General features: G+C 37.5%; 2 protein-coding genes across 2 annotated transcripts in view; one reads left to right on the plus strand and one right to left on the minus strand.

Annotated features, from left to right (window-relative positions):
* The first annotated feature begins 177 nt into the window (after positions 1-177).
* Positions 178-9062, plus strand: LOC111194495 (protein FAM124B). The gene is made up of 4 exons (XM_022678754.2): positions 178-600; positions 1854-1885; positions 2074-2861; positions 5974-9062. The coding sequence occupies exons 1-4, from the start codon at positions 527-529 to the stop codon at positions 6535-6537; spliced, it is 1458 nt and encodes a 485-aa protein (XP_022534475.1). The 5' UTR covers positions 178-526; the 3' UTR covers positions 6538-9062.
* Positions 9063-9727: 665 nt separating this feature from the next.
* The window catches only part of mmp28 (matrix metallopeptidase 28), a 31729-nt gene continuing 27447 nt past the window's right edge, over positions 9728-14009 (minus strand). Inside the window, exons 6-8 of the mRNA XM_007258383.4 lie at positions 12686-12829; positions 11618-11785; positions 9728-10548 (exon numbers count right to left, since the gene is read on the minus strand). Of these exons, the coding sequence (XP_007258445.1) occupies positions 10148-10548; positions 11618-11785; positions 12686-12829 (713 nt within the window). The 3' untranslated portion in view covers positions 9728-10147. The remainder of the gene's footprint in view (positions 10549-11617; positions 11786-12685; positions 12830-14009) is intronic.

The following is a 14009-nucleotide window of genomic DNA, read 5'->3' on the forward strand; positions in this document are numbered from 1 at the left end:
CCTCACACCGTGTCTGTGTGGGGGGGTTAATCGAACAGACAATGTCTAAAACTCGCCAGATAAATAAATAATACCAGGGTCACCCTGCCTGTACCTTAAAATCTTTTCAGAGCCGTCTGCTGCTCTTTTGTCTCAGCCAGTCGTGGGCTGACAGCCATCTGTTTGAATTGTAATTCCCAGTCTGAGAGACTGGGGGTAGCCTTTCCCCATACAGCTGGATACTGCAGACTGCATTTTTGGAAGCTGTGCTGGAGGCTTTGCATCACGTAGTTAGTCTTACAGCACTGTTAAACACTTTTAGGGGACGGGAAAAGACGTGTCTAGTTTTATTTACTACGCTGAATTAGACAAAACCCAAAACAACTAACTAGCTTAGCTAGCGTTAGCTAACTAGCTTAGTTAACTTTACCTAAATTTATCTAACGTTACAAAGCAGCAGCAGCGGGTCGCTTTATTCCGCAATGGAAAGTTCGTGTGTCACTTGACGACGAATTCAGACAAGAAAAAAGGAGTAAATGGTGGAATAATGCTGCGCAAACCCTACCTATACCACAGCAGGGTGGAGGATGAGCCCGCAGACTCCGGAGCGGAGACCGCAGGGTGAGTTACTTATAGTTAGCTTTAGCTTTAGCATCAGATGCTACTGTTGGCTGAGGGTCGCTTAGTGACTTTGTTTGGTGTCTCCAGGAGGGCGACGGAGAGCCGCTGCAGCTATAAAAACGCTGAACTGGATTAATTACTTGGAATTCACTGTTTTTACTGTCTTTTTCAACTAAAAGTGTAACTAAACAATTAAAAAACGAGAAAAGAAAGGTTTAGAACTATTCTCAAGACTTTTCAGATAAAAAAATAAAGTTATCTTATGTTATTTTAAAATAATTACCGTTAATCTAATTTAACGTTAATCGACTCCAGATTGCCTTTTTCCCGCTGTGAAGTTAAGTTAGTTAACTAACGTTAATTATACATATATATATATTACTTAGGTTCCTAATATTAATATACTTTTTATTACAACAAAAAACACTTGTTTATTTGTATGATATTTTTAATTTTATTGTTTGATAAATAAAAGCCAGCAAACCCACAGCATTTGCCCATGTTTAATAAGAATTAATTACTTTTTTTTTGTGAACGATATATATTTTTTCTCTGTCTTTTTTTAAAGTTAAAGCATAACGTTAAGTTAACTGAAATATTCAGAATAAGCAATGCAAACAGATGTTATAACTAGTCTCAAGACTCTTTTCAGATCTATTTTAACGTTAATCTACGTTAATCGATTTCAGATTTGCCTCTTTCCCCCCCACCGCTGTGAATTAATTAATCATACAAAAATATAAGTTACTTAGGTTAGGTTTCTAAGATTTTTCGTATTATTATTATTATTATTATTATTATTATTTATAATAGTCATGATAATAACAATAAAGTTATGCATTTATAAAGTATTCGCAAAAGCTTTGCTTTATCGAGATATCACATGCTACAGTTAATTTTACATCATAAATATGAGAAGAAAAATAACTGATTTAATTTTTTTTGTTGAATATATTTCTTTAAAAGTGTTTATATTCGTATTATTATTATTATTATTAGTAGTAGTAGTAGTAGTAGTAACAATAGCAAAAGTAGTAATAGTAGTAGTAACAGTAGTAGTAGTAGTAGTATCAGTAATAGTGGTAGTAGTAACAGTAGTAGTAGCATTATTATTAATAGTAATATTGGGACTTGTACCTGTATCTTCCTAAGAATGTTCATAAAATTGTCCAAAATACTTACAAGAAGTCTATATTAGAGTATTTTGTGGTAAGCTAAGAATTGTTCACAGCTCTGACTGTCTTTACTTGCAGGTCCGACTGCAGCAAAATATCTTGCAGCAGCCGTAAGTACAGTTTGTATACTTAAATTGGATTAGGTCTTTATTGCAATTCAGTCATGTTCATGTTAAACCCACTGCATGTTGCAGTAATCAGCTTGAAGCCACAATTTTAAACCTGTTTTTATGCTTTCAGCACTTTCTATAATCCTCCCTCTTCCCCGCCTCTGCCTCTTTGTGTCTGTTGCGATTAGTTGACCTCATGGCAGGCCCGGGTCAGGAGCCCCCGCTGGTCACCATGCACCTGCTGGCCAACCCTGGAGACTCTCTCCTCCTCCAGCACACCCTGGACCGCCTCCTGAAATGGGTGTGCCCTGGTCTTCGCCTCTTCCATGTGTCGGAACGCGCCTGTCCAGTGCGTGACTACGCCCTGCCACCTGTGGCCGGCTACCCGTCCCTGGCGGTAACCCTGTTCCTGCATGAGTCGTATGGGGAGGAGCGTATCCTCAGAGTTCTGGACTTCCTCCAGTGTCCACCTTGGCAGTACCACCACACGGAGAGTTGTGGAAGTAGGACGGGACAGGGCGTCCACATCAGCTCCACCAGCTCACCCTCCAGTGCCCTGTTGCGGCCGTACCTGCTGCCCAGCCGGGACTTCTACAGCCTGGGCACTGGCATGCCAGTGTGGGGGGTACGGCCGGTGCACTGTGGAGGGGAAGTGGTGCGTCTGACATTACACAGCTGCTATGATAACTACGAGGACACTGTGAGGCTATATGAAACTGTTCTGAGGAGGAGGGCAGAAGAGCAGAAAGCCGGGTTCTGTTGGTTCACCCTGATGGCAGAGAGGGGACTCAGTCTGCAACTCGCCCTCAAACAGCTCTCTCCTGGGGTTAGGGTTGAAACATGCCACTCTGCTGTGCTGCAGTTTAGAGTGGGCGAGATTGGTCAATTGGTGCCATTGCTCCCGAACCCTTGTTCACCTATAAGTGCCACCCGCTGGCAGACCGAAGACTTGGATGGCAACAAGATCCTCTTTCAGGTAAGGTTGCTCATTCATCCTGCTTTTGTTGGAGTAACTGCTGAAACAGTCCTCTGGGGAAGGCTTTCTACTAGATATACTTTTCCAGGCTATGCCTGGCATTAGGCAGGTGCTTTTTGCTACTACATTGAATCAAAAAGCCTTATAAAGACCACAGAAATCCACAGTAGATCACAGTAGATAGCGGAAATGTGCACAAAGAAAGTCAGCCAGTCTTTTGGTAAACAAATAAATACTAAGGCTAAGTTACATTGAATACAACTACTATCCTAGTCCTGTACAGCTTTTGGTCTGTCAGTTGGAAAACTGTAAAGAGGTAGTAAACTGAGTAAACGGATACCAAGCATGAAATGTATTGCTAAAATGTGCTGCTTTATGCTATGTATTTATGTGAGTTAAGTGTAGATTTTGGGGAGTGTGGCCCTGAGGACACATTAACTACTGTAGCAAATAACATGACCTGGTGTAGTGTCTGTAACATAGGATTTTTCTGTATATGACTCATTGCATCTCCTCTTCATTCCATCTTTCACTTCTCTAAGAAAATTGCAGTGCTGACAGATACAGTCACAATACTGCCTAATATCGGTGTCACTAGAGTGAACCAAATCAGCTATAATGTTTGTCAAGCTGCTGAGCACATCATCACTTACTGCTGCAGCCAAAACTGTTGTTATTCCCTCAAAACCCACGTCTTTTTGGACTTTTTGGCTCACTGACTTATTTTATGTGAACACAAAACCATGCCACTAAAGGGGATGCGAGCCTTTCTTCTCAGATGTAAATACTTAGTCTTTTGGAGTGTGGATTTATGGTAAACGGCTTGCCAGAGTGAGGCTGCTGTGGTTTCTTGTCCCGAGACAAGCTGCCAAGAACAATCCTAACTGGCCGAGGAGACACAGAGCACTGCATGACGACCGGCAATTACCGAGCAGTATGCAACGGGTCTGCGGGGATGAACCCCACATCGATTCTTCTCAGTTCTGTCTCTTCAAAGCGTTCCAGGATGGAAAAAGATGGATCCTCTGGAAATGCATCAATAGACATACAACCCCACAAAGAAGGCCAGACCACCGCAGGACCTGAAACTTAGTACAGAGAATGAAAACTATGAAAAAAGTGTATTTCAAGATGGATCCCGCCGCAAACCAGAACTTCTTGGACGACATTTTATCAGTGTGTTTTTAAGTTTTGCTTCAGGAATTCATGCTCTAATTTACTAAAAACTCATTTAAAGTCCTCAAACACAGTGTTAAAACTTACTCAATACGTTCGCTTGGTTTTCAGAAGGCAGATGTCTTTAATGAGCTGACAACTTTTGGAAATCTGAGCAATGGAAAGCTTACTTAATGTCTGAGAGGTTCCACTTTGTTGCACATTCATGCATGGTTTATATTCACTTGAAGCCACATTTAGGAGTTGGCCAGAAACTCCACAATCCTTCATTTCAGTCTGGAATGAAATGTGAATACTTTTGCATAAATGTCTTTTTTTCATGTCTTTTTTGTTCACTGCAAAGCATTTAGCATAGTTCTACAAACTTGATACACAATACAGACAAAAGTACTTCATAAAAAGTGGGAAATATGTAAAGTGTGAGAAATATGTAAAGTGTGAGCCTCTCAGTAGAAGTGATCTTTGCTGATCTAATTGCATCTGTGGATTAGCACGCCACTAGGGTAGATTGCTCTGTGGACACCTATGTGCGCATTTACTGGTTAGAAATCCTATGTCATATTATTATCATTTTGCAGTACGTGTTCAGTCCATTTGAACAGGTTAACTGGTGTCGATATTACAAAATTGCAAACTTTGGCAAAAGCAAAGTATAAAAAATTTAAAAATGTTTTTTCTTTCCACAACCCAGGCCATATATAATTAATAAGCTTATTCACATTATATAATGAAATTATAGGACACACAAATGTTTCCTTTTTTATTTTTTGGAAATCTTGACCTGTTTCAGTGAACTAAAAATAAAAAACAGTGTTGAGTTTATTTAATCTGTATAATAACATTAAAAATTAATACGCTTATTATAACATTATTATTGTAACTCCGTATTAATTGTATATTGCCTAAAATAACTATTGAATAACTAATAAAAAAGCATAAATGGCTTTAATGGTCAATGTTAAATAATAAAAGGTGCAGAGAGAAGATAAATGCCAGGTTTAAGCTAATTTTAATGGTCTACTCTTGTAAATGAAATGAAATAAAGCATTCAGCATCACTTTTTCCTTTTTTAAATTTTGTGTCAGTTTATTTAGCCCCTAAAATTTACCTCTTTACAAACTGGCTGTTTTCAGGCTAGCTGAGTAATGATAACTGAGTCGGTTTAGACAGTCAGTTTACTTTACAATGTTTTACGAGATTTACAGTTTTCTTTTCTTACCCTTTTCTCTTTTCTCCATTGCCTGTCTCCCTTATTTCTCTCTCCCTCTTGTCACACTTCCTGTGTCCCACATATCAAATTAAAAGTCCTGTACAAAGGTTGTGATAGATAGGCCACCACTGTAAAATGTAATTTTGCACTTGCTTTTAATCTACTCTACAATAGCAGTACAGTAGATACAGTAGAACCATTTTTGGCGCTTTTTACACTTTTTAAAAAGGTTCTTTAAAGAAACCAGAAATAAAGAATTAATTAATTTAAGAATTATTTTAGTATAGTTTTAGTATGGTGGTTTTTTTTTTACAAAACTGTTGCCTTTCTTTAATAATACTTGTGTTTGATTGTTGTGTGTTGTTGGACAGTACATCTCTCTTTTGTTTTGTAAACCTGGTTATTTGAGTGTCTTTATTTCATATATAAGTATGAATTGTAATTGATTGATATTTGTTTTGTACATTAGGCCTGTTGAGAAACAGGTAAGAATAGTGATAGCAGTCCATGGGGATCCAAATATAAGAACAAAAGAAAAACATCAGTTTGTATGCTGATACACTGGTTGCTGGGTGTAGTAAGAAGTTCCATTGCAGTTCTATAAGTAACTCAGCGCTTGTTTTCCTCAGAGTTAGCTTTTTGCTTATAAATGGGTTTAGACTACAGAGTTCTATAAGTATTCAGTACAATGATAACATGGTGCTAATGGTTACCCTTCATTTACAGGTTAAAGGAGCTGCGCAGCCTCAGAGACTCCTTACCTCAGCGTTCCCCCTCAGCTGTCCCAGTCTGCCCTCTCGCTCTCTGCTGAGATGCCCTGTGCCCACCCCGCTCCACTCAGCTCCTCTCGGCTCCTTCAGCAAACTGTCCCAGCTAAAGGAGCGTGCCCTGGCCAAGCTGCCCTCAGACACTTCCCCTGGAGCCCAGAGACTAGGAGGGGAAAGCCTGGGCTCTGGCAGCGCCTGCAGCACCCCTCCAGGGAGTTCCTGCTACTCCTCCCAGCGCAGCAGCCCTGCCGCCCTGTCCGTCAACCCCTCCATCACCCGCCTCCTGCTGGAAGAACAGGATGAGAAGGACAAGGAGGAGGAGCCAGAGACCAACGTGGACACAGGTCGAACTGTCGGCCCCCCGACTCAAAGGCCCAGTGCTGTGGGAGCGTCCAGGCTGGAGACTCTTGCCAGGGACCTTAGACAGGGTCTTCCAGAGGCACTGATGAGCCTGCCGGAGCCAGTGTCACTGAGACTGGCAGGTCAGGAGCCAATGGAGCAAGTGGACGAATTCTTCATCTAGGAATTAGAGATGCTGGTTTCTGACCTCACAATAACTTAAAGCAATTCTTTAGGAACAAATCACTGCACCATTAGGTCTCATAGCCTTTGTTCGCACTGCAGGGAAACTAATTTCTTTTTTAAAATATATTTTTCAGATTTGAGTGTCCTCCATTTCAGATTGTATATGCCATTTATATGCATTTAATAAGCATTTGCTATTTAAACTCTTGCTTTAATTTTGCTTAAATCAAAAAGATTCAAATAGCCTATCTAAATAAAGACAAAGTGCACTACAGTTTGTAGTGAATATTCTAATTAATGATAATCATATTCTGGCATGACCATCCCTGCAACATCTCATATATATTTTTGTTGTCTGGTAGGTTTGTGGGATGTAATTGCTCTCTACATTTTAACAGTATTGCATTAATTTAAACAATTACAAAACAATATACATATTTTATCCAGAGAGGTCTCTAAATTCTCAAAATCCTTGGACTGCCTCTTTAAGAAACATTTTACAAATATAATGCATTTACAGATTTAAATGGAAAACACAGTACTAGAACCCAGATGGTAAAGAGATGAAATTGGACTTTTTTACGATAAAAATGAGGCCAAATGTATTATAACCACTTTTTTATCACTCGGGTGTAATCTATTGATTATCAAAACTGCAATTGGTGCAGTTAAATCACCAACTTCAGATGCATCACGCTGCATTTTCACACCCTTATTAGGAACACGAAACAACTAGCTCTGTGTACCATGAAGGTGGAGTTTAGACATTTGACAAAGAGGATCAAATTTAAACATGACCCAGAATTACTACACCAATGAATAATTAAGTCAATGGTGTTCAGCTCCAACCCTGGAGTATCCCTGACCTAAACACTACTGTATAAAAGCTTGTAATTACATATCATGTTTAGTCTTTTTAGATGCAATAATAAACAATGTGAATTTAGATATTACAAACTGTTCTCCAAAAGGACATTTTTAAATATTAAATATATATCAATTTATTCTTTGAAAAAAAAAAGCTATAGATAAACTACTGTAATTTCCAAGTTTCATCAATATGATCACTTTTGGATGTCATGTTCAATAACTCATAATAATATTTAATATAACTTTATAGTGGCCTACTAATTGCAGCTGTGTGAAAAAGTTTCTGAACCCCTGGCCAGGTCACATATTTTATTTGAAATTTGAAATGAAAAGAAGGAAATTCTTGTGTAAATCATGTTTTCGCAAGCAATGCTGCACAGCAGAAGTGTGCACCACCACTCCTATATTATAGCATACCACAGTGTTTTAAAACTGTGATTTTACACAGAAATAACATATAGAAAATATTTTTTTAATTTATCTGCTGCCACATTGGTTTTGCATTATTGAAAATACTGATTTTACTGAGTTAACTCTGAATCTGTTCAGTCCAAGCTTTTAAACATTAGTGTATATTGTTGCTGTCCAATGAAAAACGTATTTCCGAAATAGCAATTTTATAGGAAACTGATAAAACCTTTTAATTGTAATCAATGTAAAAAGATTTTTTAGATCATTTTGAGAATGACCTAACATTTCTATTGGTCAATTCATTAAGACATTTGGTTGTAAGAGACAGTTTGTCTGTTCAAATTGTGTAGTAAACTAAAAATCAACAAAAATGGAGATACTTGTTTTTTTATTGGACATGGGGGATATAAAATGTTATACGGTGTTATTGAATAAACAACATTGCACTTTTTCTGCTTGTCTTTTATTTCTTTGATTTATGATGTTCATGGTAAAACTGTGTAATGGGGAAATGACACTAATTCAATGGCAGTCTAATATCTTGAGTAGGGATGTTCTGATCTTATCCAGTGACTCCGGATTGGGGATGATCAAGGCATGTTTTAATTGATAGAGTATAGTCTATTTTAATCCCAATTCTGAGTCTTAGGGTGCCATTAGCGCACATTATTGCCCAGTCAGCAATAATAAATTGGAGTTTGGTTAGAGTCTGCAGTGTGGAACTATTTTACATAATGTCTGAAACTATATAGAAATATAGCACATCTTATCTAAACTGTATTATTTTATAAATTAAACACAAAGATCGGATCAGAACAGATTGGTATTGACTGATATTCAGCATTAAGTGACTCAGATTAACTTAATCAGGACATCCATAATTATGAGCATACACAATCAGTATGTAGCCTCTTGACAAAGTGTCCAAATGCTAAATGTATAGGAACCATTAGTGAAGAAAATGTGTACTAGTGTCTGCTTAATGTATCATGTCTGATGGGAGATTATTAGACCCATATTTTAGAAGAATGTACCTCAGTATTATAGAAAAGTAAAGATTGTCTAGATTTTTAGCACTAAAATGTACCATTATGTATTTAAACTGAGCTCAAAAGCAACTTATTTTTTTGTTTTATTTGTGAATGCTGTCTATGCTGAAGTACTTAAACTATAATGTATTACATTAACACAACCTTTACAAACATGACGAAAGTTTTTTCATTATTAAATGGGTAAGAGATACCTTCTGTATTTGTGATTCTGACTTCTTTTGAAATTGAAGGTGTGTACTCTCATTTAAATATGTTCATCATGCATAATTGTTTTCTTTGACTGATCACCAGCCAGTCCATCTTTAACTCACATAAACAGTGTAATCAAGGTGTTAGCAGCAAATCCTGTAAAATCTTGACAAACATCATTGAGCCTTTGGTTCTGCCACTTAGAGAATGCAAGTCATTCCCTGAAGTAACTATGTAAGATAAATTTGCATATTGTTGGCCTGTGACTTTTGGCATGTCAGTGGATTTTTTTGTTATTGCGACCCATGATTGGACTGGGTTCACAATTCTATTTTCTGACAAAATCTTAACAAAAAAGATGACTATGTTATTGCATAATTTATGCCTATTGCCTATACATGACGTTTATTATGCATATGACTATAGCATATTGATTACTACAGCTATTTGTTCATCACTGTAGTTATTATCTGGGTATGGATGGATGTTGGCTGATGTATCAGAGCTGAGGTTCCAGCACTTTCCTCCAAGTGTGATGACTGCCTTTATACGTATTGTGTTATTTATTTACATCTACATTTCAGGCTTTAGTTCAATACACAGGAGGAACTGACTGCTTATCTTATTACCAAAGTGGCCTTAAATAAGATTCCAAGACAATATTGCCACACTCATTGTTTTTATTGAATTGCACATGGCCCTCTTTTCTCAGTCACAGATTATAAACAGTTAAACACAGGCAGAAGATTCAGGTCCAGAAAGTAAAATTCCTGCCCAGGATTGCCTGGAGACCTCAGAACCATGTGGTTTGAGATTATTAGAGAAGCTCGACATGTTTTTTTGCCCTGAACCTGAACCATTTTCCATTTCTGCACAAGAAAACAAAGTTAGTTTAGTTTTTTTAATGCAAAGTTTTTTTCTTTGTTTGTTTTAAACAAAATTCGCCAAAAAATATTTAAATTAATTATTTAACCACATTTTAAATCAGCTTAGATTAATATCTTTTTAATTTTAATTTTATTTTCTGTCATTGTGCTGGTTCTAATCCCACCCCTCAAGTCTCTCCTCACAGGCTCCCTCTGCAGGTCACAGTGTGTCATTAGTCTGTTCTAAAGCAGTTCTGTGGCAGCCGGTCCACTCCAGTGTCTCTGCCCACTGTCCGGTCCCAGTGACCCTCACTTTTCCAGGGTCGAACCTCCAGTACTTCTGCTCTCTGAAGAAATAAATATGTCCGTCTGGCCTGGTCAGCGCCCCGTTAGCCCCTTTAGGCAGCCCCTTCCAGTCTGCCAGGCTGCGGGGGTAATAGGGCTCAGATCGAAGAGTCTTCAGATTCAGCACAAAGTAACGTGAGCCTTTAAAGAGAACCATGCGGCCCAGAGGTCTGTAGTAGAGGGCACAGTCTGGGTGGCGAGGGAGGCCAGACTCGCTGCTTTTCCTGGGGAAGCCTGGGTCCAGGTCAGGGCCGGAGTACCGCCACATTCGCTTACCTAGCAGAAAACAGGATAGAGAGGAAAACAAAGAAGATGAGGACACTGATGTCGTAAATGCTTTAGAATCAAATCAAATAATCATTTTGTGATTAAATGTAATAACTTTCATAGCACGTTTGATATAATTATTATTATACAATGGATAGAGGATTTTAATGGTACAAAACAATCCTGTAATAAATTTATAAGGCATGCCCAAAAATTAATTACTTTTTTTAAACTAGATCAGAATTAAACATTTTGGACAAATACTGAATACCAAAAAAAGTTTTTTTGTTATCCAGTAGCAGTGCTCTATGGCCCAAACAAGCTGCTTTTGTATTTGATCATCTTAGCAATAACTTCTAATTCTTCTCTTTACTGCTAAAATTAAGACTTTAACTGAGCTACAAGAGTTGCCATGTGTGTCAGCCAGACGTGACTCTTCCTGTAACAGTTTTCTCCAGAGTCTTTTGAATGTTTAGGAAACAGTACTTACACTTACTCACTGTTCTCTGGCTTCCTCTGTAATTTCTCTAAAAAATAATTATTGTTTTAATAGTTACAGAGTTCTCTGTGTTTCTGTGTCTTTTTCTTGTATAATGATGGAAGTGTGAATGTGCTGTGTATAAGTGTATGAATGCTGCAGTAGAGAGAGCAGTAACCTGATCTGTTCCAAGTAGTATACCTTTACAATATACTATTCTTTTTTTATTTTTTATTACAATAATATTTTTTTCTCTTAAAGTCCCTGGCAGTTTACTATGGAATTTTGTACACTGTTTTTTTCTGTCCTTAAATTAGTCTTGATTTAGGATCATTTATCACTTAATTCTGTGTACTAATTTTTTATTATAAATTTATTAATGAGGCTATGCAGGTTTCCGTGTCAATCTAATCATCATTCTAGACACATGTAATATCACTTGTTTTGTTTCTTTGTTTACTTTCTAGCTTCTAACTATTTTATGATATTGTTAATGTAACTTTAATTTAGCCAAGCCAAGTCATTACAATATTAAATTACTGGCCTGGCAGAGAGAGGAAAGCACTAAAGGAAAAAGAGAGAACAGCACAATAAAAATACCTTTGAAAAAGTACAGCTTTCCATCCAAAGGGGAGAAGGCAGCAGCGTCGATGGTGAATGGTAGATGAGGCCAGTGCTGCTGAAGAGGAAGTGGAGAGCTTACGTTCCCCTCAGATGACACCGTCCAAAACAATCCACCTCTGAAGATGAGCACTGTTCCATTCCCATCTGCGATATATAGATATGAATATGAATTCACAGCAGCCTTTCTATGAAGTCATACTAAGTTGATGTACAGTATATAACAGAAATAGTAAGTACAGATGAAAAACACATGGGGGCGCCACTTGCACATTATAATTCTATACATTTGCATGTTTAAAGCAGGTTTGAGTATAGTATGCAAGTATTTAAATGCACCATAAAGAGACTAAATGATATAGTAACTTTGGAATTATACTCTTAAAGAAACAATAAAGATTTTGGAATTATTTTTATCAATTTTTAAATTTTATCAATTGATGGCCTGTTAAGGTTCTTTATTTTTTATGGGTTGGTTTTTTCTCCTAAAAATGTTTTTTTACGCAAACCAAACATCACATGTCGGTTCTGGCACTGCTTTGTGCTAGAACCAAACTCCAACACTGCACAATTTTCAAAGAACTCCAGTTCCCAGCATGCTGCGGGCTCTCACTCAATGGATCAGATAACTGATCACAGGATACCTCCCAGACAACAATCACCTGATCACCTTTTAGATCATTCATATTATCGTTTATTGTGTGTTTGTCCCTTTTTATATTTCTAATATTGTTACCTGTCTCATCCTGCCTGTTCTGTCCTGGCCCATTCATGACACCAAAGTGTTTTTTTTTATGGCATCTTTGAAATTATAATTTGTAGACTGTACAAATTACAGTGGCGGATAAAATAGACAAATATTTACTTAAATATTTTAGAGTTAAAGAAGATATACTGCAGGTATTCTAAATATTTAACATTTACTATGGTAAGTATTAATTAATTACAAGTGGAAGTGGAACCTGTACTTGAGTAAAACAACAAAAGTACTTTTAATGACTATAGTATATAAATTAGAAAATCATTTGATTCTTTTGATTATCTTACCCATTGTGATGGCATCAAACAGGCCCTGGCAATAGTGTGGCTGAGCAGACATGCTTTTAGGTTCCTCAGCAAGTTCCCAGTCCTGCATGGCCCAGCTTAGAACCTGGCCTGGCAACTGGACCACTGCACCTCCAGATGGCTTACCTACACACACACACACACACACACACACACACACACACACACACATACAGCATTAACACTATGCATGATGTAGATGATTCAAAGAAAAGTTCAGCTTTATTTAGTTTGCGGGTGAGCGTTTTCAAATGTTTGTGGACACAACATGTAATCAATGCCTTTAGCTACTTTAAGTTGCACCCATAGTTGACACAGATGTGCAAAAAGCACACACATTGCTTGTCTGGAACCTTTCTAACATGAAACTCATCACTGTGGGCTGTGCAGTACTTTAGGCATCCCCCATGGGACTGACACTATGGGCATGATACTAAGTGAAGAAGGTGGTGAAGCAAACATATATTTTTAACTTTCCTTTATATATTGTAATAGCAATAGTAAGAGTATTAATTGTAATAGTATTTGTACTATTCATAGTAATAGTAAATTGTAATACTAGATTTGTAATAGTTTTTTTCTTTAAAAAAGCAAAAGAAATGGAATTGTAAATAAATTGACAAAATGAATGAAAACCAGTGTATTCAGAATTTCAGAACTCGGCCTTTCATTTTTGGTACAGTTTGTCTGCAAACTTTTGCACAGGACGCATTGACAGTTTTTATTTAATTTAATTTTTCATATAATAAAAAGTATTTTATGATTTACAGAAAATATTGTGCCTCATGTCTAATGTGAAAAAAAAAACATAAAGATCCTCTATTTAATGTAATAATAAGTTCTGCTATAATGCAACTATAATGTTTTTTGTCTGTGATTTCTTATGTCCAAACCAGAAGCCATTTATGAACTTTTGTTTATTATGGGAACATGGGCTATGTTTGCAAACTTGAGTTGTATAGAAAAGCGTCCCAATATCTTAGGAAGAGAGCAGCAAAGTATAACACAATGCTTCCTCTGATAAGGCCCGGGACAGCCGCACACCCATTTTGTTTGCAAAAGGCTGAGCAAACATTTGTCCTAGCCCCCGATAACATCTCCATCCCCAAAGGAGGGTAGCTGGTGGAGAGACTTTGGGAATAGTGGTCTGCATGGGGCTGATGATATGGAGAGGGGAGCTGTTTCTCCAGATGGAGACTACATGTCTCGTGTTTGGTTCTGGGTGGTTAAACTCTGGATATGTCTGCAGTCCACAGGATATACTTCACTTCCACTGTTTTTTAGATGCTACTGTGTATGTAGATGG

The sequence above is a fragment of the Astyanax mexicanus genome, chromosome 4 (assembly GCF_023375975.1).
Source record: "Astyanax mexicanus isolate ESR-SI-001 chromosome 4, AstMex3_surface, whole genome shotgun sequence".
Taxonomy (NCBI): domain Eukaryota; kingdom Metazoa; phylum Chordata; class Actinopteri; order Characiformes; family Acestrorhamphidae; genus Astyanax; species Astyanax mexicanus.